The 25228-nt window shown below is 38.8% G+C and overlaps 2 protein-coding genes across 2 annotated transcripts in view; both read left to right on the top strand.

Annotated features, from left to right (window-relative positions):
• Window positions 1-564: 564 nt before the first annotated feature.
• Window positions 565-25228, top strand: part of LOC140235362 (minichromosome maintenance domain-containing protein 2-like) — a 44632-nt gene continuing 19968 nt past the window's right edge. Inside the window, exons 1-7 of the mRNA XM_072315390.1 lie at window positions 565-680; window positions 16038-16205; window positions 19164-19227; window positions 19816-19874; window positions 20592-20695; window positions 21519-21620; window positions 22271-22375. Of these exons, the coding sequence (XP_072171491.1) occupies window positions 16077-16205; window positions 19164-19227; window positions 19816-19874; window positions 20592-20695; window positions 21519-21620; window positions 22271-22375 (563 nt within the window). The 5' untranslated portion in view covers window positions 565-680; window positions 16038-16076. The remainder of the gene's footprint in view (window positions 681-16037; window positions 16206-19163; window positions 19228-19815; window positions 19875-20591; window positions 20696-21518; window positions 21621-22270; window positions 22376-25228) is intronic.
• LOC140235045 (uncharacterized) lies at window positions 23670-24635 on the top strand. Its single transcript, XM_072315082.1, has one exon. The coding sequence runs from the start codon at window positions 23670-23672 to the stop codon at window positions 24633-24635; it is 966 nt and encodes a 321-aa protein (XP_072171183.1).

Genomic DNA, 25228 nt, shown 5'->3' with positions numbered 1-25228 from the left:
AATTTCGTTTTGTTTCGTTTATTCATTTCCATTTCAAATAAAAAAAAGTACAACAAATGCAATGCTTACACAAGTCTTTATTTTCCAGCAACATTGAGGTAAGTCTTTGATTGAAATCAAAGTGAATAAACAGAGGTATTGAGAAAAATTCTCATAATCCTTGGAAAAAAGGGTCATAAATAGCACACAAATGGGCCCTAAAATGATAGTTCGAATAATATTTCTATTGTGTAACACCAATTGGCCTATTGTCAAAGAAAAAAAGAAAGCGTGTCAGGAACCCAGATGAGGTGTGCTTTGTAAAGAGTGCTTAAACAGGCTGGTATGATTTTTTTTTGGGGGGGGGGATTATTGGTTTTTGTTTGTTTTTTTACGAAAACGTATGCATACTGCTACAGCTGTAGTAGTACATGTACATAGTTGTAGCAGACGGGAACTCACTTTCATGGCTTTTGAGTGTGTTTACTTTGCTGCCCTCAGCGTTTGTTACAATCTGCTCCGAGTTTACGTACGTTTACCGAAGGCTAGGCTGTGCCTATGGCCCAAGCCATGGTTGATGCGATGACGGAGTGTTTACAAGCACAGCAGAAGGACATTTTGGACAAAGAAAAATCTTCTCTGTATTAAAAGTACAGTGGAAAGAACAACACCGAGGAAGCCGCACATCCCATCTGCTAAAGGTTAGTATGCAGTCTGCATTGATGCTTTAACGCATTTCCTCGGAAGCAAGATACACTGTAAAGGGGTACGCTGTAAAGTGTAACTTCCGCGAGCAGACTATCATCGGCCATCGGCCCGCGGGGCGCGCCGGGCGCGGCAGGTAAACTCAGATACTCGGGCAGCACCTCAGCGCTGGTCTCTCGGTCCATGCTCGGTCCATCCTGGCCTGGTCTGGCTGGGTGATTGATGATGGCTTGACCAGATGCAATGAGCCGAGAAAGACTTAAGGACAGCGCTGAGCTGTGTAAAGACTTAGAACCATGCCTATTCGGTTTTAGAACACTGTAGCACGATGGGGATGGCTTTTTCGAGCAGGCCAGTAGCAGTACGGTATATTGAGAATATTGATGGTTTAAAAGTTCCTAGTGTGCTGACATTGTTACAGCCCATAACAGTCGCTGTATAAATAGCGACAGCGTCTGGTCGGCGGGCTAGCTAGCTATAGGATAGCTGACAATATGACATCAACATGTGATGTGTGTGTGTGTGGGGGGGGGGGGGGGAATAGTTTTGTGCATGCATACCCATGCCCATGATGATGATGTCAATAGGCTAGCCACTGATTCACATAGGATTACCAAGACCTAGTTAGACCCCATGTAGGCTAGGGATATATAGGACCTATTAAAAATTTTACTAATGTAGATTAGGTAACATCAGTATAACTCGGTGAGTAGAGACTGAATTATCCGTCTATTACTTGCTTAAGTGAATACATATTACATGAAGTGTTGTATCAGTTTTCTATTTGTTATCCCTCTTTTGTTTCTCATCTTGTTTGATGTTGCTTCCCTATTCTTCTTTATCCATAATAGCAGGTTGCCCCCTTCCTTAGACCAATGGTATCTGTCTTTTCACGTTGGGCTTCATGTTAGGACATGTATGGTCAGCCCCCATTTAGATTGGGGGAACGGGGGCTGACCATACATGTCCCATTGTCGGATAAGAAGCTCACCTTGAAGAAACAAATGACTGTCGGTCTAGTGGCCCCTTATCTTTCTTCTTCTTCCTGTTCAGCACAGTCCACCTTTGATGTATTGTCCTACTGTTGGCAGGTGTGGTGTGGAGGTGTTTATGTACAGTGTAGGTTAATATGACTACATTTTAAATTGAAGGTTGTATTGAAAATCTAAAAGAAATTTTAAGACGTCTTTGTAAGCAGGATACAACACACACCCACACCACACCACACCACCACCATGCTCGTTGTTGATGATCCTTGGGATCATTACCGACACATCTTTGCATATTGATTGTCTACCCTTTTAGTCTTGCTTTAATCCCCTCCCTTACTTGTTGGGCTCCCTTCCCTTGACTTCTAACCCTTCCCTTTTGTTTTCTCTGTTCTGTGTCCCTAACCCTCCCATGAGTGTTCTTGTTGTGTATAGTCCTAATATGTATTACATTCCTTGACAGATGTCAAGGAATGGATGTCCCAGAATGACAGTAAATCAGAATTCATTCTTCTTGGTGCCAAATCTAACCTGAAGAAGGTGTCTTCTTTGCTTACCATTCAAATAGGAGACTTGGATATCCACCCTAAGAAAAAATGCCGAAACCTGGGTGTTGTCATTGATTCAGGTATGACTTTCAATGACCACGTTTCCACTGTTTGCAGAGGAGTGAGATTTCAGTTATTTCAAATTTATCGCGCATTCGTAAGTATCTCTCTCCTAAGACAACTGAATGCTTGGTTCACTCTCTTACATATCCTCTCGTCTTGACTTTGCAAATGGGATCCTGATAAACCTACCAGGCTACCAAATACATCATCTCCAGCTGCTCCAGAACTCTGCTGCTAGACTAGTAACTCTAACAAAGAAAACTTCACACATCTCTCACGTCCTCCATGAATTACACTGCCTTCCAGTTGAGAAGCGAATTGTCTACAAGATCTTGATCCTGGTTTTCCGTTCTTTACATGGCACAGCACCCAGTTACCTTCAGGAACTATTCCATAAGTACAAACCAACTAGATTTCTTCGTTCATCCACTCCTCACACCCTTCGAGTTCCCCATACTCATTCATGGGGTAACAGAGTTTTCACCCAGTCTGGATCTTCTCTCTGGAACTCATTGCCTTTGAAACTGAGAATGAAGACCTCTTTCCCTCTGTTCAAGAGGGAACTCAAGACCTTTTTATTTCAATAACTGTGCTTTTTTTTTTCAATTGGGATCTTTTCCTGAATGAAGCAATGTGGGAGGAGGTCTGCGCCAGGAGTGCCACTGTTTGACAGACATGGCGCATTACAAGACTCCGTTATTATTTTTTATTATTATGTACTTGCTTTCCCTGACTGTCTGTTATTTTGCCTCTGACACAGACGCTGCTAGGATCGAATGCTCAGGCTCCCTTTTGACTCCAATTTTCAATTTTATACTCAAACCTCATCATGTGTCATTAACACCTGATCGTGATCGACCCAATCTGCCAATTTCCTGAGCACAGCATTCTGTAGATCTACTAGGTGCCACTGCACCTAACTGCACTGGCTTAAATGTGAAGCATTACTGGTTACAGCACCGTATGGTTCTGTACTTTATGACTTCCAAATGACACATCTGGTTGTTTAAGGGTACATCTAGGGTTATTTGTACATCTTTTTAGTATCTTCACAATATCATCATGATTGCACTGATTTCTGAATACTGTTTTATCTCTGGCAATAATAACATCTTTGTGCAGCTGATTGACATTAAACCAAAACCCAACAACTCAAATGTTTGTTGTAAACATGGCTGGATGTTAGGAGAGCAATCGCACTCTACACATATATGCTACTCCCACTTGGTACATGCATATTTGCTTGTAGTGCTCACATTAGCCACTGATTGTGTTGTCAAGCAGAATGTTTGAGTTCGGTACCCTTTCATTAATCTTCCTACTTGATGGACTAGAGCAGGAGTTTTCTCTTTAGTGTTTTTTTGTTTGTTTATTTTTGTTGCTGCTCAGACAGTGAGGGATTGAGACGGAAAATAATAATGATAATTAATACATCTCTGCAGCATAGCTGCTACTCTATATTGCTATTCTTTTGTGCTGCAATAGGAGACTCCTGTGCAGTCTACTTGATTTCTATCTAAATTAGAAAAGCACTCTGAGAGTGCAGACCTCTGCCAAGCAGCTCATTTCCACCCTTACACACATGCTGAAAATCGTTCAGTTTCGCAATATATAGTGTATATGTCATCATTGCTTGTCATCAGCTTCCAGCTGCGCAGCACCTCACCCGAGCAGAGCACTCACTTTAGAGCACGTAATGCAAACATCAAATATGTGTAGCATGAACTCCCAAGTTCATTGACCCTATATGCCAAAAGATTTAAAAGAAATCCTTCAAAAATCTTTAAAAATTCCTGGATCATTACCAAAATTTAATCATCTGTTCCTCGTGTCATTCTATCAAATTTTCCTGTATGCTTCATTCCAATCCATTCTCAACTTAATGAGTTATTTTGCACACAGACAAACAGACAAACAAATGCCAATGAAAATATAACCTCCTTCCTTAGCGGAGGTAATTACAGATAGGTCTACCCAAAACAGTACAAAAATGTAAAAGCAAAAAACTCATCGAAATGTAAATATGTTATTCCAAGAAAATGTGCAATGCATGTAGACTGTCAATATAAACAAAACAGGAACCCCCTGTAGTGTTGCTGGTAGGGATAGATGGATGATGTACATATCAACAGGAAATGAGCTACTAAAGAAAACTGACAGGAAAAAGGAAGTGAGCCAGTCTTGTTTTTACTACTGTATGCACGGTACATATGTAACCATTACTATGTTTATGACAAAACTTTGTGGAGCCAAAGTGGGACCATGATGTAACCATGGAGAGGCTCAAACATGTGCAGATACCATTCTTTGAGCCAGTATTATGCATGGCCTCTAAACACTGAGACTGCCCATGATACCAGTAGGCTCTATACCTGTACCATTTGATGATGTACACGGTATTGTACAACGTACCTGACGTTCACAATATTGACTATTTATCAGTTCTCATTTTCTCAGAAATAGCTGTTTAAGGGTTTATAAAACTTGTTTTTATCAATAATGTTGTTATTTCGATACATATGATATTGTGATTATTACTTTGCATAAATATCGTTATTGTTATCATACCTCTTTTGTTCCTTGATTATATATATTGGTATACAAATGATGCACAGGATAGAGTGCGTTAGTGGAGATGTAGCGCACTCGAGGGTATTTACAATTGTGAAACATGCACGAGGCAAAGCCGAGTGCATGTTGCACTACATTGTAAATACCCGAGAGTGAGCTGTGCATCATTTGTTTTATAAAATGGGTCGAAAACTAACAGCATTTTTCACGTACCTTTGTGGGTCAATACCAGTCAGCTACATGTAGCACTCGCTCAAGAGTCAAGATGTCCGAAGATGTTCGTCCCAAACATTTACGCACGTCGCACTCGGAAATCCCGCACATATAAGTACTGTACGTATAAGAGTATACATACGCTACACATGTTATGCACACAAGAAAGGCCGGCCGGCAACCTGAACTAGAAGTTGTTTACAGGATTGACAGCGCGTATAGTAGCGCGACGCACTTGTAACAACTGATTGAGTGCGCACTGCTAGTGTAAACATTGTGACGTCAGGCTGTGCATGTTAGTGAGAAATTAATACACACACACGTGACTCATTTCAGCGCTTCCAATTGGCTGCATTCTTGAACCCATTTTATGATTTATTTTATCCATAGAATGACTGCGTACACTTGGCCGATAATTTTCATATTTCATATTTTTTCTCTCTCTTTAGAGAATGAGAGAGGATCTTATTCACCCCTCCCCGTAAAAAACAACTACAAACAAACAATTATAGCAGTTACTATACTGCACAGCAATGCCACAGTGCACCCTTTTCATTCTGTCAAGAGCCTGTTGTTTTATTTATTTATTTATTTATTTATTTATTCAAGATTTCATGCGTGTTCACAAAATAGGAATGCATACAAATGTATGCAAGTACATCTCATATAGCCAAGACAGAATATATACAATAAGTATACATTGATATGAAGCAGTTACAGGATAGTATACAACTCCACTAAGAGAGCTACATTATTCAAGGTAACGAACACGCAAAGGAATTGCAACATAAGCTTAAAGCTTGAAAATCGTTGCAACCCCAGTGCACACAATCTATATGCTTGCAAATAGTTTAAATGATACTTGATAGGAGTTGGGGGGGGGGGGGTATTTACAAAGAGAGCATGGGAACATGAGGGGGAAAGAAGAAATGCATTTGTGGTGCCTATTTGTCCTGTCGGACATTGACAAGAGAGAGCAAGAAAAAGTTTAAAGTGTCAAGTCATTATAAGCAAATTATACTGATTAAATTGATTAAATTTCTCATAAATCCCATTCAAATGTCGATTTCAGGGGAAATATATGATCACAGCAAGTTTAATAGTTAATAGTATCCAGGAGTTCAGCGTGAAGCTGATGATAGAATATGTTTGATCGACCTTTTGAAAGTAACTATTTTTTGTAAATTACGAACATGCTGAGGTAGCGCATTCCAGACATCAGGACCGCTATGTCTGACTGATTTATAGGCTAGTGCAGTACCAGGGTTCACTAAATGTATATCTGATGCTTGTCTCGTGGGATATGAGTGAACTGCACTGTTAAGTTGAAACATTGTCGAAAAAGAGACAGGTAATAGGTCTTGCTTAGAATGAAACATGAAGAGGGCAGTCTGTAGGAAATGTATATCATCTACTTTTAAACATTTTAATTTCAAGAACAATGGGTCTGCATGTTCTAGGAAACCAGACCCTGTACATATGCGAACAGCTTTCTTTTGCAACAAAAGGATATTATCGGTCAAATTCTTTGATGTTGCCCACAGAATATTACAGTACAAAATATAAGGTAAGCTAAGAGTGTTATATACATCAAAAGCACTTTGTCAGAAACAAAACTTTTTACTTTATATAATATACCAATATTGCGAGATATAGGTGTAGCGATATGATTCACATGGTCACTCCAATTAAGTTTATCATTGATATATACGCCAAGGAACTTTGTACATGTTTTCCTTTCTATGCGGGTACCATCTAGATTGACATTCATTTGTTGAGCACCTGAGCATTTCCTCCCTATAAAGTGAATGAAATTAGTCTTCTGCACATTCAGAGATAGTATGTTACTTCTGAACCATGATGTTAGCTTTGGTAATTCTGAGTTAATAGTGAGTTCAAGGGTTCGAACATCACGATGAGATAAGAAAACACTGGTATCATCAGCAAATAAGGTGTAGGTCAAGATTGTTGAAACATCACAAATGTCATTTATGTAGGTGAGAAATAAAAGTGGGCCTAAAATGGATCCCTGTGGAACACCACATTTCAGATACAGAATGTCAGAATTAACAGAGTTGCAGTGAATAAACTGTCTTCTCATTGACAAGTAGCTAGAAAACCACTGATAAGCCACACTCCTTACACCATAGTGACAGAGCTTAGACAGGAGGTCAAGTGGTCAATGGTCAAGTGTGTCAAATGCCTTACTAAGATCCATAAACACACCAATAACATGCTCACGTGCAGCTAGAGCACTAGAGACACAATCATAAAATTTCAAAAGGGCATGGTCAGTTGAATGAGACCTCCGAAATCCATACTGTTCAGGATTTAGAGAGTTATGTTTCTCCAAGAAATCATAGAGCCTGTTATATACAATCAGTGTCATGAGTTTGTAGGTCACTTATTCATGCATTGATATTCATGCTGTGTGCCAAATACCTTCAATCAAAACCAAGTGTAATCTGATTGATTTGTGGAGTTTTCCAATTACATTTTTTTGGCATTTCTCCATACCTCATTGTGCTTTGCATTGATTGATCTTAGACGAGTTCTGGGTTGTGCAACATGGATGTAGAGCTTCTACATGTATAGTCACCTCGAGTGCAATTTCTGCAAATCGACAAAGTTCTGTCTCGAATGCAGTCACAGATCTCACTGTACAACCCTTGGTAATTGGCTGCTTGAAAGATCGACAGCATTGTGCTAGAATTTAAAAAATGATGATAATAATAATTCAATCATGATAAGACATGAGCATTAACCTAACATGCATGAAAGACTCATCCATTGCTGTGACCCACATTGGTACTTCTACATACTCCCGTAGAGTTCATTCTTTTCATAAAACTGCGTGGGAATAAGAACAACTTTCCCATAATTGCAAAGAGATGAAGAGCATGAACTGGGATCAAAATACTCATCAGCACACTTTCCATCATGACTAGATAGTGATGCCACTGGCTAGATGCCTAGATTGCTGAGTGAATTTCTGGCAAGAGCCTATTAACATTACTTCATCCAGATCCAGATTTTGGTACTAGTTTGATGGCCTCAAAGAAAATTGGTAATGCTGCATTGATTGAATCAATTCTTGAAGATATCCAGAAATGCATGAAAAATGACTGATAGTGTTCTAGAGAAAATGTTTAATGTCACCTTCATCATCATGCAGTGACTGAATGTTAATAGTGCTCATTATAAATGAAGATTGTCACAAATTGCAGAACAGTCAATTAGTTTGTCTCCCACATTGGAATGGTGTTGGCAAATGTTTCAATCCCAGGTGAAAAAAAAAGAAAGAAATCTGTTCATGAACGTTAACTATGGTAACACCATAATGAGCACTCTACTTTTTTTGTTTCATCAAGTAGACGCTGTAATCAGATAAATTTAGTAAATATGTACTCTGTTCCAGCCAGAAAAAAAAACACAAAACAAAACTAGAAAAGCACTCTGAGAGCGCAGACCTCCGCCAAGCAGCTACTTTCCACTGTGATCTTGCTCTTCAGACCAGTGATTTCCACCCACTGAAAAATCGCCTATTTCCCAATAAAGAAGCCTTTGTTACATCATAGACCCTCAGATGTGCAGCGCGCCTCGCCCCAGCAGAAACTAGAGCACGCACTGTAGTGCGCGCATGAAAACCTCAAAAACACGCAACCTGAACTCCCAAGTTCATTGACCCTACCTGCCAAAATAGCAAAAATCCTTCATAAATTCCCCCCAAATTCTTGGATCACTACCAAAATTTAATCATCTGTTACTTGTATCATTCTAAAGCTTTCCTGCAAGTTTCATCCAAATCTGTTTACTACTTTGAGTAATTTTGCACACTGACAAACCAACGGCAACAAAAACATAACCTCCTCCCGTGGCGGAGGTAACAACCCTCATGCAAATGAACCCTTGGAATTTTGCAGGAGGGCAATGTGGAAGGTGTACACAGGCATGAAAGAACACCCTCTCTCTCTCTCTCTCTCTCTCACACTAAAGAAAAAAAAAAGAAAAAAAAAGATGATGGTCAACGGAAGGGGGAGGGGGAACATTAGGCTGGGTTCACATAGGAGTATACTATTCAGGTATAAGGTGCACGTTTTCGAGAGCACGCGAATAGCTTGAATCGAATGATAGGATTTCGTAATACCGAGGCACATAAGAGGGCACTATTCGAAAATGCCGCATAGCTGCATATAGTATAGTATAGTATAGTGGGAATCGTGCTTGTTCGATTTTCGTGCAGCGTATACCATCTCTCATTTATGAAATGATAAAAATTTTGGTCTGGATTTGCCCTTTAGCAAAAATAAGCATGTAGACTGATATTCTGATGCAGTGTTGTGTATCATGATCAAATATGATGTTATTAAACAAATTAAAAATAATCAGTTTTAATTGATTTACCCAAACTGACCCCCAGTGGAGTTGGGTCAGTTTTTTATTCATATACTCAATTCATAGCTTTCTTGTAACAAAAATGGTACATTCCAATGTAATCTCAGTTTAGAAACTGTTAATAAGATTACTGGGATGGTTGTGCAGGAGGAAGAAATCCTCCCTGCATGGGATAGGGAGTTGATGATGCGGGTGATGGTGTACTGGGTCAACTTGACGGCGCCAAAAGAGTATTAAAGTAGGACACGCATGCTACCTTATGTGACCCGCCATTCCCAAATAACATATAGCGAATAGCGAATAACGAATAGTGAATACCGTATACTTCTATGTGAACCCAGCCTTAGGGACATAAATGCTGTAGAGAGGAATCAAAATCAAACTCAAGGACCCGAATTCTCAAAGCTGGAATAATTATTAGGCGGAATAGTTATTCCGGGGAATAAGTTATTCCATCTTTGAGAATAGATTCCGGGGAATAAATCGCGTCATTTTACGTCACGAGGGCCTGATTTGCATAAGAGGCGTAATAAATCGGCGGAATAAGCGGTGTAATTAAGTTATTCCACCTTTAAGAATTCGGGCCAAGATGTTCTCACTGAAACACAGTGTGCATGCACTAAACCCAGATACTTCTTTTATAGTGTTCCTTTAAAATCAGCAGCCTTTTATAATATAGATAATGTGCCCAAGCAGTAGTTGCCTTTGTGTTGCAGTTGGGATTCTTGATCTATTAGCCATAAGTATATCTTTTAAAGGTTAATTGATACAGTTTAAACCCTCACACATGTTTAGGAATATCCGTGGAATATGAGGCGAGGCTTATGTTGGGATCCTATTGCTGCTCACTTATCATCAAGCGGATCAAAATCAGTCCTGGAATAGCCACACCAAAGCATGTTAAAGATGCTGGGATTATGTAGGGATTAAAGGACGAGTTCATCTTCATTATATACATTTGGATTGAGTGACTGCAGCAGTATCCGTAGAACACATCAGGGAAAGTTCCAGGAAGATCGGACAGTCTGTTCAAAAGGTTTTGAAGTTTCAGTGTCACCATCGCTGGATGAGAAGACTACTACAGTTTGTAATATCACATGTGTAGAATGATAAAGAAAATATAGAGAAAATTCAATATATTTTCACTTTTCTTGCATAGTAAGCAATGCAGAATGTGTAGGGGCGGCACAGCAGGGGGTGCCATTAAAGGAAACCAAGACCCAAAGAGAAATCTGGTTTGAGTGAGAGCAGCAGCATTAATACAGTGCACTCCCGTTATAACGAACAGAGATAAAAACAAACTTCCGTTTACAATGGAGTAAAATTTCAGACCGCAACGTTATCCGCTCTATGTATTTTTGTTGTTTATTTGTTCGGTTATATTGAAATTTCGGTATAAGAAAAGAAAACTACTGGTCCCGAGGACTTCACGGGAGTCCACTGTAGAACACAGCAGTGAAAGTTTGAGGAAAATCGAGCAATCGATGCAAAAGTTATGAATTTTTAAAGTTTTGGTGTTGGAACTGCTGGATAAGGAGACTGCCAGAGGTTATGATGTCATGTGTGGACAACAATATAAAGAAAGTATAAAGGGACTTCCACAAAAATTCATGAAAATTACACATTCCATCAAATTGATACTGACAGTGTATAGGGCAGCAATTATTCCCCCTGCTTTCTGAAGGCAGTTAGTCAAGTGCTCTTTCATTATGCTAGAAAAGTGACTTTTTGAGGAATTCCTCTTTATATTTTCTTTATATTGTTGTCCACACATGACATCATAACCTCTAGCAGTCTCCTCATCCAGTGGTTCAAATACCAAAACTTTAAAAATTCATAACTTTTGCATCGATTGTCCGATTTTCCTCAAACTTTCACTGATGTTATTCAAATTCATGAAATTCTTCCGTCGAGATGTTTTCATTGCAACTGATTGACAAATTGCCCTACATCGACGTAAATAAGTACTGAATTGATCAGTATTTTAGTAGTAGCCATGATAAAAAATCATGGGCGTACATACTCGAGCAGGATTCGAACCTACGACCTCCTGATCACCGGACAGGCGTCATCTCCACTAGACCACCGAGCTTTCGCCCGACAGCAAGTGTTGGTTCTAATCCTTATAGCATGTAGCGGGTACTGCTTTGTTATTCAAATTCATGAAATTCTTCCGTCGAGATGTTTTCATTGCAACTGATTGACAAATTGCCCTACATAGACGTAAATAAGTACTGAATTGATCAGTATTTTAGTAGTAGCCATGATAAAAAATCATGGGTGTACATACTCGAGCAGGATTCGAACCTACGACCTCCTGATCACCGGACAGGCGTCATCTCCACTAGACCACCAAGCTTTCGCCCAACAGCAAGTGTTGGTTCTAATCCTTATAGCATGTAGCGGGTACTGCTTTGTTATTCAAATTCATGAAATTCTTCCGTCGAGATGTTTTCATTGCAACTGATTGACAAATTGCCCTACATCGACGTAAATAAGTACTGAATTGATCAGTATTTTAGTAGTAGCCATGATAAAAAATCATGGGCGTACATACTCGAGCAGGATTCGAACCTACGACCTCCTGATCACCGGCCAGGCGTCATCTCCACTAGACCACCGAGCTTTCGCCCGACAGCAAGTGTTGGTTCTAATCCTTATAGCATGTAGCGGGTACTGCTTTGTTATTCAAATTCATGAAATTCTGTTATTCAAATTCATAAATACTGATCAATTCAGTACTTATTTATGTCGATGTAGGGCAGTACCCGCTACATGCTATAAGGATTAGAACCAACACTTGCTGTCGGGCGAAAGCTCGGTGGTCTAGTGGAGATGACGCCTGTCCGGTGATCAGGAGGTCGTAGGTTCGAATCCTGCTCGAGTATGTACGCCCATGATTTTTTTATCATGGCTACTACTAAAATACTGATCAATTCAGTACTTATTTACGTCGATGTAGGGCAATTTGTCAATCAGTTGCAATTTCACTGATGTGTTCTACTAATGTTGCTGCTTTCACTCAATTCACATTTCTCTTTTGGTTTTGGTTTCCTTTAACCCCCCCACCTTAGAAAAAAGTTCCAATGTTCCTGATATGTACACACAAAGGATGATGATCTTCAAATCAAGCCAAAATAGTGTTCTAAAACAATTTTAGACTATAAGACATATATTCAATAAAATGATTCTTGCATTGAGCTGTAGGCCTATCTATTGCAACTGTAAATCATGGCTATTACTGTAAAAGTGGATATTTTTGCGTGAGTGATTTTTCGTGCACAACTGGGGAAGATGAATTTCACTTGTTTTTAATTCTGCAGAATCAAGAAACAAACTATTGTAATATATCGCAAGCAAAAATATTTGTGTGCTTTTATTTTTGCGCTAGTTTATGGCTGCGCGAAATTTCAACACCACGAAAATTTCCAGTTTTACTGTACTCTAAACACTGAATAATATGTGCTTATTTATGCCAAAGTGCAATTTGTCTATCAGTTCTAATAAAAAGATATTATTATGAGGTAGTTAGATGTCAATTTTATCTTGTATCTCAGTGATAACAACACACAAAAAGCATCCTTACCACAGAGACTCCTTGAAATACAATACTCGAGCAGGCAAAGAGTATAACAAGAATTGATCAATTTGAGTGGCATTTGAGTCATGTGCTTGTCAACTCATTGCGTGCCCATCATCACTATTTGTTGTATTTGTATGAAATAGGATCGTCACCATATTCCATGAATTAGAACCACTGATTTGACACAAGACTTGTGAGTGGGACATAGCATACTACAAGGGCTAGATCCTCATTTGAGAGTTATAACAAGGTAATTGCACTGAATTTGAGATTGCTTCTGGGTTGAGGGAATTATGAAATGCCATCACTAGGTCAACATTCCTTGAAAGATATGCGACCAATGACAGTACAGTTTGTGACCTGTATGACTTAACCTGTTGCTTCCGAGATTACTCAATTTCCCATTGGTTCAAAACAGGGGGCACCCGGTTCCCGTAGACAAGGGGTTAAATGATTACATACGGGTAGTTTATTTATGGCTGGGCTAGTGTGGTGAACATACAGTATACATTCAGGTTTGTTTATGGGTGTGGGTTAATTTTATGTACTGTATACACCATATATAGTTTTAGTGAGTCTAATTTTGTGGAAATCGGGACTTCCCAACAATTTCACTGGTGGTTAGATTTGCGATCGCAGAGTACAGTGATGATTGGAGAAATGTGTGCAATATGTACATTGAATTCATGTTGGGATCAGAGCAAATATTTTTGCATTGTTATTTAATTTGCAAATACCACTCGACTCGCAAAATTTGCAAGAATAAAAACCCTGTGAAATATATGGCGTATATGGTAATAAGTTTGGAAACCAAAAAGTCTTTATGACTCAGCCGCAGTCATTTCATAATTTTGAAGGCAGTGGGTAGGATGGTGAATGGTGAAAAAAAAGATAAAGAATAAAAAAAAGAAAGCATGGCCTGTTTCAGAAGAAGAGAGAAAAAAAGGAAATAGACGGTCATTTGCTTGTATGTGATCACCTTTGGCATAAGATCATGAAATTCAATGATGCCAATTGTTTGCTTGTCAGTTACAAGTCTGGCGCCGTTATACGATGTATGGATTTTCTCTCCCTTATTTCTTCCAGAATGCATGCCTCAAGAGCTACAATAGTAGAAGCTTTAGTGACCTCTTCTAAAATTAGTCACTGCGGTGCCAAATTTAGCAACACCGGACTGTCTCGCACAGTGTGATGTAAATTAGCACTACTTCCTGTTATACGCTGCACAAGGTAGAGAAGATTGAGTTGTGTACAAAATTTCCAAAAAGGTAACACAAAATTACACATATGACACGTTCAGCCGTTGCCATGACCTAGACATACAGATGTATTTGAGTCATTCTGATGCCAGACGCTGACAGCGAAAGTCCGCGCGTGACTTCCCTCAAAAGTAGTTGTTGTTTTTTTGATGAATGGAAGGCGGTTTCGGCATGTTTGACACGCGCAAGACAGTCGATGAGTAATCGCATCCTTTTTAGCTGCACATGCACCCCTGCATGCCAGTATGAGTCAGCCAGTGTTCTATAGTGTCCCACCGGCACACAAATTCACTTTGAGAATTGCGTGCTCATGAATAGAGCCGGCGACATCACTTCTCTGCATAGTGCTTTCTTGTCTTAAATAGCCATTCCAGTATTGGGGCACCCTGACCAGTGTCGGTAAGATTTTTTTTTTTTTTTTTGATATGCCTTTATCTTTTGCAATTACTGTTATGCCAGCAATGGCTATGGGTGGATTATTTGGTAAATGTGAAAATGACAGAAATATGTGTGTGTGAGAGAGATCAGTGTCATATTCTACAGGATGTATTGTGCAACGAAGCCACAGTTTTGCTTAATTAGGGTCTAACCTACCTATGGGTAAAATGTTCTACAGTACAAAGTATTAACTCTGTAAACCATATCAGGCTCTTTGGTCAGGGATAGCATGACTGACATGTAGAACCTATTAGCATGCATGTTTGTATTCATGTATTTGTGCTGCTGTTTTGTCTCTTGAGACAAATCCCAGATATTGCTTCAATGCCAGAGAAATCCCTTGTTTGTGAGATTGATACTGAATACATCTTTTGTATACAAGCAAGCCTGTCTATAGCGTCCACCCGAGGAAGACCGGAAGAAATGACCGTTATAGACAGGTGGCGGCTACTGACATCTTAGTGACAAGACCTACATGGCTTTCCTCTTGGGAGCTTGGGGGAATTGTTTGTAGTGGTTGTATAGGGCAGGTGGCCACTATAGAGAAATGGCTGCTAAGGCAAGTGTGACTGTAAACTTAAAGATAATGCATATTTCATACTCTGTTGATAGCACAATCATGATGTTAAGTATGTTCTATTATAATATACTTCATAACCATGGGATATTATATGTAGGTACTGTACAGACAATATGAATCAATCATGGAAGTGATTATTGGCAGAATTATACAATAATTAGATAAGTTGCATCTTTCTGCTGACCAGCATGGATTAGAAAAGATAAAGACTGTGTATTTTTAGCCAGTGGGAGTTAGTGGAGAAAAACAGAATGAATGTGTGCTTCTAGCTTTCTCAGCATACATCTTGATAGAGTGATGTGAGTTGGTACATCTGATGATATTTACCAGCTGCTTATGTCATTAGTGCCCTATTGTTTTCCCCCTGAAACCCATACAAGCTTTGAGATATCACTTAATATGCTTAAGGTATGATAAACCTAATGCATGAAAATGCTGTGTAAACAGTATGCAAACCTTGGGCCTACAAATGTGGTCATATCCATGGACTACATATTGCTTTGTGTCCCCAGAAGATAAATTTCTGTAGGCTAATGAATAAAAAGCCACCTATATTTGCAGTGATGTAATTTGTTCTTGCTGTTTTACAATTACCCCATAGGTTCTATTTGACCACAATGTGATGCTTAGTAAATCAATATATTTTGCATGATATTCGAAGGAGCAGAAGTATGTTTCACTCTCCATCGATCTTTGTTTCTCATTCATCTACAGGTTGTTCCAGCGTGCAAGTTTTAGAGGCGATCAGCCTTGATGTTGGCTGCAGCAAAACTACAGCAAGGAGATCTGACGCTGAAGGAGAGTGTGATTAGGTACCTGGACCAAACACATCAACTACAATCACTCAAGGATACGTACACAGACATTCAGATTAGCCATGAAGTAAGTACTTTGTATGTTATAATAATAATAATGACTATGTTGATTTTTAAAGCGCTGTATGCACCTTAACTTGGAGCTCAAAGCACAGGAGCTTGTATTCCCAAGGACAAGTTCCATCTATTTCTAGTGAACCTTGCATCCTACACCAAAGCATCGTATACACTGCCACCTTATTGATCATTCTATTATTTTATCAGAACCGGGATTAAGAATGAAGTATCCAGTAGTAGAACGATAACATGTGGAGTACCACAAGGATCAGTGCTAGGACCCACACTGTTTCTATTATACATCAATGACTTACCTAGCTCATGTAACTATTTTCAGTTCAGACTATTCGCTGACGATTCAAATATTTTTCATACATTTCCTAAAGGTACAAAAGAAATTGATATGAATGATGTAAATGGAAAATTGAATGAGGTACAGAAATGGTGTATTGTGAATAGATTAACTATAAACTTGAAGAAAACAAATTATATGATTATTAAAGGACCAAGACAACCAATTGCAGTTAAAGGTGTGTTAACAGTCTCTGAAATGGTTATAGAAAGAGTAAATGTAGCATCTTTTGTAGGTATCCAAATTGATGAGACCTTGATGTGGAAGGATCAGATTAAATGTATCAACAAATGCATTAGGCGCAAAATTGGCTTAATCTTCAAGTTAAGATACTTTGTTCCAAGGCATGTTCTCATGCTTTTATATAAATTCTTTATACAATCACATGTACTTTATGAAATTGAAGTATGGGGAAGTACCTACAGAAGCCACTTAAATTGCATATTTTTAGCGCAAAAAATGGCCATGAGAGCAATTACATTTTCCCCCTTAAGAACAGGTTCTAGGCCATTATTCACCAGTCTAGGAGTGTTAGATGTTTTTGACCTGCATAAGCTTGCAGTGTCAACCTTTGTATATGATCTACACAAGGGACATTTGCCACATTCTGTAACGCAATATTATGAGCCAATGAATCATGCATACAGGACTAGAGACAAAGATCATTCCATGCTTAGACTCCCGAAATGTAAAACGACACATGGTACATTTTCTATATCTTTTGTCGGATCAAAGTTTTGGAATAGTTTGCCCAAAAATGTTCAAGAGGAAAGAACAAGATCTTCATTTAGAAGAAACCTAAAAAATCACCTGTTAAAAGAAGTTTAGTGATGAAAAGAAATTTCAGTGTTCAGTTTAATGTACTTCTATAGTACAGTTACTTTAAAAGAGTAGACCTTGCAATAAGCAGCTTAAATATACATGTAGCTATGATGGGAGAACCATTCTCGACTAGCACTTGTGCTAACTTTTGGTTCCCCCTTTAACAACATTATCTTCTGTTTTTCTATTTTTTTTTTTTACTTTCGATTATTTTTTTCAGAACCTCTGTCTATGCATATAATGTCTACATTACATACTTATTCATTCTCTTTGCCTTTTCAGTGATAAATGTATCACAACGAAATTAAATGTATTATAACACATGTATTCTTATGTAAGGTAGATATAAGTATGTAAAATATATGCTTGCAAAGCTGTAAGAACCTTGTACAAAATCATTGTATTCTCATAAAAATTTCATGTTATTGTATCCTACACTGTGGAATTTCATGTTATCATGTTATCATATTCATATGTATGTTGTTAATAAACTCAACTCAACTCAAAAAAAAAAAAAAAAAATAACCTGATACTCTTGTAGGGATTTCCCTCAGAATTTCAGTTCTACACACTAGATCAATTCAAAGAGTAGGCTGCATGTCAAACAGAGGAGGTAGCATTTTATGCTAGCAGATCTTTGAAAGTAAAAAACTGTATGCTACTGCTTTGTCTGTATTCTCAACATATAACAAAGCAGTTGAGGTTGTAAAGGTCATACTCAATTGCCTGTTCTTTCAAGTAACCATTCGTGCACTGCAAAAAATAGCTGTTCTTGTGCAACACTTTATACGCTCTTTCACATTTGAGTAGCCATGCTGAAACTGTAAAGCAGTATGTGAAGAGGGACTGTAATTCTAGGGAAAATTTGGCTTGTGTATTGGAAGAGCTACAAGGCAAATCAGTGGGATACTGGCATGTTTACATCATACACATAGCTACCAACTCAGCTTTATTGCCAAAGAGGCCCCTCTCTAGTTTGATAATCTCTAGTTGACCATAGAATCAGCATGAATTTCTACCTTTTTTTTCTTCAAGCTATAATGTGCTTTCAGTCAACAGTTGTGTTTTTTTTTTTTGGTAATAGTCATATAATATGTATCCTTATCAGATATTACTGTGCTGATGATAAGTTAGCTTCATTTTCAAATAAAACAATGTCACATTTATCAGAACACTATCAAGGATTTTGAGAATTTTGAAACAGCAGATAGAGACTCAAGACTGAGTTGAAGCATTACTACTACTTCCCCCTCCCTGACAACATTCAGATCAAAATATGGGCTCAAGAGCAGACCTGTAAACATACAAGGTGTACCCACTAGAATCTCTACATTCCCTACGATATCCATAGCTTCCCAGACCAGATATTAGCTATAATGTAGATATGGGTATATTCAGTTGAAACTGTGCATGACACACTTGGACAGACAGACAGACACACAATTCAGTAACAGTGTAAAAGAGCAAACAGCGACAGTGTTCATGATTCCAATAATTTAATGCCCTCTAGGTTAAAGATACAGTAGCCTAGTGTGAGACAAAGTTGTGTGTTATTTAATTCTTGAGGGGAATCTGCAGCACAATGCTTAACAGTTTGTAGAATCGATACATGCAAGAGACTAAGTGTGTTAACTACACAAATTGTCATGAAATTTCATCACTTCGCAATTATCTGTGACAGAGGGGTAGATGCCTGCTAATGCTTGAGTAAACTTTATCTGTATCTGTTTGAATAACATTGTCATACATGTACATTGAAATGCCACTCTTTAAACTGTCTATTTACTTCCACAGAAACAAGTCCAGACATACAGTTTCTGTATCCAAGTCAATCTGTCAGAATTATGCCAAGTTGATGGTAAGAAATATAGAATCATTGTGATCTGTGTTGTTTTTTCCATGTTCCATTTAGTTCCAGAAAGTGCCAGTCCAGGCATACAACTTTTGTATCCAAAACAAGTTGTCAGAATTATAGCCAAGCAGATGTGATCAATAAAGCACAGACTCATTTCAAGGTCAGACCTCTATTATTGAATCAATTTCAACAAATTAAAGAGAGCAATGTGATATACAATATGTCATGTTTCATAATTGTATTTCTCATTTGCCATGTAATGATTGAACTGTAACAATATTCCAGAAGTTTCAGAATGTGACTGAAGAAATGCCAAATTGGAATATACTTACCGTACATTAATCCTGCAGCTCAAAATGAAATCAAAACATAACAAGATTGAAATAGAAGTGATCCTGCATGATCCTCCAAACTAAAATTGTGAAAAATAATAGGGTTTTTTTTTTTTTATTATTATTGAATACACAAGATGATGATATGCTTGCTTTTGTCATTAATTGATCAAATGATCAAACCAAAATTTATTGCAAATTTAATGCTCAGCAATTGCTGTTCTCTACCTTTCATCTTCATGTTGTCATATTACCGCAGCGGACCTCGCAAATATGGTTTCAAACAAGCCATCGGATGCACATGTACTATTTCAAGAGGTATGCATTCTTCTACTTACTTTCACAGCAATTTCAGAACATAATGTTGTTGATTGTTTTTTTTTTCTTATATTTTATTTGATTATTTATGTTCATTGATGATTTGACATACTGGTAATGAAAATTGTTTGTCCTACACTGCAGTGATTTATCACTCTGGGTTATATGTAGAAAGTTGTAGTTTTTACACAATGGAGAAAGGGAACAAAATGAAATAATGTTTTTGTATTCAAGGTGGTTTTCACATGCTATGCTTGGGTCTGTTTTGCTGGGCACTTTCTTGTTCACTGTATGTAGCTTTGGTGGTTAAATGGTTTATGTGGCTTTCTCTGCAATATACAAAGATGTAGATGTTGTTTGATTAACTTTGTTGTACAAAGTGAAAATAATTGTTCAGCAATTTTTTTTTTTGCTCAAAAAGTATGAAATATGTTTATAATCCAATTCAATCCATGGAAATTGGACTGAAATATTTTAACTTATTATCAACATACAAAGTAGGAAAGAGATTTTTCTTTTTACTGTGATGTATTCCTTTCAGTATCTTATTTGTGGTCATGAGAAGATGTAATAAAACAAGCTGTTGGGTCATTTGTGTTATTAAACTGTTGTCATGATACAGTGCACAGTGAGTTGTTCTTAAGGTAGTAAGATATAAACATCTTGAAGATGAACAGTGCATTTGTTTCAACTTCAATTCATACCTGCGATGAGTAGGTGTGTCACACAGCAGCAAAAGCACTTGGAGTTCTTCCGGACGGCATCAAACGAACTCAAATCCACGTTTGTCTCCGGCTCAGCAGCCTCCCTCAACTGCCTGGGTGAGATGATTTCATCTTTTACCATAAACACTCTGACCTCTGTGAAAGTACTTTACAAAATCCAAATACCTGGTACATGTCATCCAGTGATGGTGGTGGCTATGACTACAATATGTTAGGAGGCTTGATTATAGTGTGATTATTAGTTACTTTGATAAATTGAAATGAGCACTTTAACATCAAAGGGAGTCATGTGGACAAGAATATGAAAATGTGTTCAAATAATCTTCTTTAACCATTTAACAAGATGATGAAATTCAACAGTTATATGACTGATCATTATCATCTGTGGTATATGGTAATTTGGTATAAGCATGTTCCTATTAAAGTACTCTTAACCTGTTGAGGACGAGTCGCGAGTATACTTGAGCAAGTGTCTATGGGAAATTTGTGTTGTAGCAAAATCAGCCTGTCCTCAATGCGTTAAATGCATCAATGGTACAATGAAAGCATTGTGTATATGGTCTACTATCTTAATCACTAACAGGCTCACTTGATCATTACAGTAGGGGTTTTAGCTGTTTTTATGAAGTGAAAAATGATCTTGAATGATCAACATTTTCTTTCGTTAACATTGCCAAGAAAAATACATTATTGACATCTGCTAATAATTCATTTAATTGATTGTAACAAAGCTACATTTGGAGTTCAATAGTGTGAAGAGCAATCAATGATTATTTGGGGTCGACCTTTAGCAGCATTTGAACAAAAAAAAAATTCAGGAGTGTGCATATATGCAGGAGATTGCAGATTTGGGGGCCCTGTGAGTGTTTATCAGGATGTTATTACTAATAATTCTAAATATGTTTGTCATTGCTTTCAGCTACGTACTGCACAAAAGAGATTTCTTTGGATCCAAGCTTGCACCCCGCTTTTACCAGTTTGTAGGCATCGTGTGTGGCATGACCGCACCATCAAAGTATACGTGAGTTTAAACATCTTTGTAGGGCAACTTCATACTTTCGCTGTGTGCTGAAAGTAGGGCCGTGAAGAGACAGTTGTCCCTGTCACACTGAGAAAGATCAAAGGTTTTATCGTCATAATGCATTTCTAATCATGTTTCATTCCAGTTTAGTGATTGTAAATGTGTACATGAATTGCATAATTTCTGCAATCAGGTTTCTCAAATCAAGTTTGGCCGGTCATGCTCTGGAGCATGTTAGGTATTGCGTACTGAATTGACAGGCTGTGCTGTTTTGTGCCAGTCTAGAGGATTTCCATAGCAGCCAAAATTTACAGTTTATTTGTTGACACATCAACAAACCATTGATGAAGAAATCATGATCCTGAGGTACGTTTATAATGCAAATTACAGGATCACGTTAGGTTAAAGCTATTTTGTTTCTCTGTAAAGATACAACAGCGCAAGTTATTTCAATGTGGTATACAGTGGACCGTTTTTTCTTTATGACCAAACAATAGTTTAACAATTTGCAATCTTTGATATGAACCAACACACAATAGTGATTACCTGGTAGTCATTTATTTGCTCTATGAAACAGTGCTTGCGTGCTTCTTGTTATAGGTATAAATGCAAAGCTGTTTGCCCTTTTTTGTGATATTCAATTTCCTCAGTTGCTGTGCCAAATATCGATGTCCCATTATGAAATGTTCGGGGTCAGATGACAATGTCTACATCAGATTTCACACAGCAGGAGCAAAGGAAGCCCAAACTGTAAGGTGAGACCATTTGCAAAGCATGTATTAAATGTCAGGAGGCAAGCCAGCCAAAGTTCAGAAATCACACAACGTATTCCAGTATTCGATTGTGACACACATTGTACAAGTTTTATGCCATACAAGCAAGCCCACTCGGGTTTCCATTGAATGTGGGCTGATGATGGCTTTAATTGAATTGGAATAGCATGAGTGAGGCTTTGAAGGGAAGCTCCCCTCCATGCTCAAGTTTATAGTGTATTTTAACCATTTCTGTGTCAGGGACCTTTGGACAGCATGTATATCAAAGGCTATGGAGTATTCTACCAGTATGCTAATAGACACTCAAAAACACACAAAGGGATAAAAAGAAAAAAGGAGTAAACTCTAGCAAAATAGTGGGGTTTCATTAAGATTGGACGTAAAATGTGGTTTCTGTTAAATTTTGTAATCTTAACTCACTTCTCAACGTTTTTGCTGAGTTTATGTGTAGTGAACATGTTTTCATGAAGCAGTCATATTGGTGACAGATTTTGTCAGCATGCAAATTAGATGAGATGATGATGTGATGATTTTATATCGTAATTTCGTGAGAGATTACGTCATATATGAGATCCCGCTAGTGTGCGCGCCGCTCAATTTGTTAGTCGCCGCCATCTTGCTTACATGCGAATTTCTGTGCATCGGAAAATTCGCCGGAATTGCACTTGAAAATTCAAGTTTCGTGCAAGTTGGATCGACATAATAGCTAAACTTACTTCAGTGGGAGGTTTTGCCAGGTTTTTTATGGTTTTAATGATCATTCTTCAGCTGAACAGGAATGGAATTTATGTCTTCGACCAACGTTCCAAACGTGGGCGGCACAGCCGCACCACCGCTACTGACAGCAGTCGCGTCCCCGGCAGCCACCGGCGGGGGTTGCGGAGACCAACACGCACAAGAGTGCAAGCAGAAAACTGCGACAGCCAAAGGTAAAACGCCTACTAGAACCGGCAAGGTAGGTACTAGTAATAGTACTACTGCAACTACAAGCAGTGCTAACCCTAGTGGTAGTACCGGTGCAAACAAAACAGTGAAACCACCTGCCAAACTGGCTTCTAAAGTTTCAACTTTGGAGGATAGACTCTGCAAGCTTGAAGGCCAATTAGCTGTGGTTGTTCAATTTGTGGAGGCACAGTCGGCAAAGCAGACACCAGCCCGTGAAGACGGTGGCAATGGAAAGAGTATCAGGACTCGTTCTGAATACTCCCCTTCAGACTCGGCAGATACTGACTGCCATTATGATGATGAATATGCGGCACCATTTCTGGGCCGAGATATGGATGAAAACTCTGTGATTATCCAACCAGGTCAAGGGGATAGTTGTCAGGATGACAAATTTGATATTGAAGAAGGCGAAGTTCCCCCTCCTGTAGTGGAAAAAGTTCCAAACATTGCAGCCAAATTTGCTGTGGCTGAGGAAGTTGGTCCCCCCATTGACCCAGAAATTGCTAAGTCTACAGTCTACCTGCTGACCCACCAGCTTGAGCCCAAAGTGGTAGATGAAACGATCACTAAATACCCCATTCCCAGCAACTGTGAGCTGGTGGATGTGCCGAAAGTCAACCAAAGAATCTGGAATGGGCTACCTGCCTTTTCAAAGACACGAGACCTCAAATTCCAGAGACTCCAAAAGAATCTCACGAGAGGCATCAATGCCTACATACATACTGTGTCGGCACAGGATATTACTGAACAGCAACAAGATGCACTAGCACTTCTGTGCAGTGCGAACTTTGACCTAAATTCCTTACGTAAGGAATTCATTAAACCAGACATTGGTTATCAATTCCAACATCTCTGCAAGCCCTCTACACTGGTCTCCAAATTCCTTTTCGGTGACGACCTGGGAAAGCAAATGAAAGACATAAGAGATGAACAAAAAGCAACTGAGGGTGTCCTCAGGAGTGAGCATAGCAGACAGTACAAAAAGCAGCGTTTCAGCCCATATGACTATGGCAGGAGTGCATATGGCAAGGGCAGGAGCAAGATTACATCAGGAAGCTCGAATTTACCCCAACAGTACAGCGACGCAGGCTGGACTACATCTCGTGCAAGCACAAGTGATGTGACTAGGCCTACAGGTGCAAAAGGACCGTGGACTGGAGCTACCAGCCATGCTTTTTTAGGCCAGCGCCCCAAGGGGAGGGGGAAGCCGCCAGCTCCCCACACCTTCACACATCCCAGCCAGCACCAACCGCACTGCGGCAGCAAGCAAGGCTCAGGGATGAAGAGAGCACGATAACCTCCAGTTCAACTGACGAGGTAAATATAACATCCTTTTCTAGTGATCATGCAAAGCTATGTCATCATGATAATGTGGAACCTGTGGTAGGAGGTCGACTGAAGCTATTCTTCCCAAAGTGGCGCAAAATTACTTCAGACCCACATGTGCTAAATGCTGTAAGTGGTTACAGGCTTGAATTCAGTAAAGAGATGGGTGCACCATCTAGAACTAAACCCCCTTACCTTTTTCGATGTGATAAAGCCGAAGAGGCTGATATTGATCTTGAAATTTCTAAACTCCGTGACAAGGGAGTAATTGAACAGTGCCAGAGGGAAACTGGAGAATACGTGTCTAATATTTTTACACGGCCTAAAAAAGATGGGGGTACACGCGTTATCCTAGACCTGTCTGATCTCAACAAATATCTCCAGTACCAGCATTTTAAGATGGAAAATATCCATACTGCTATTGAACTCATTTCAGAAAATAGCTTCTTAGCTTCAGTCGGCCTTTGGGACGCGTACTATACAGTACCTGTGCACCCAGCACACAGGAAGTTCTTAAAGTTCTCCTGGAAAAATCAACTTTGACAATCCAAAGTACTGCCTAAT

The sequence above is a fragment of the Diadema setosum genome, chromosome 11 (assembly GCF_964275005.1).
Source record: "Diadema setosum chromosome 11, eeDiaSeto1, whole genome shotgun sequence".
Classification (NCBI taxonomy): Eukaryota; Metazoa; Echinodermata; class Echinoidea; order Diadematoida; family Diadematidae; genus Diadema; species Diadema setosum.
This window is presented reverse-complemented; position numbering and strand designations above follow the sequence as displayed.

Coding starts and splice junctions, on each gene's coding strand:
- LOC140235045 (XM_072315082.1), top strand. CDS start 23,670: ATGGATGAAAACTCTGTGATTATCCAACCAGGTCAAGGGGATAGTTGT.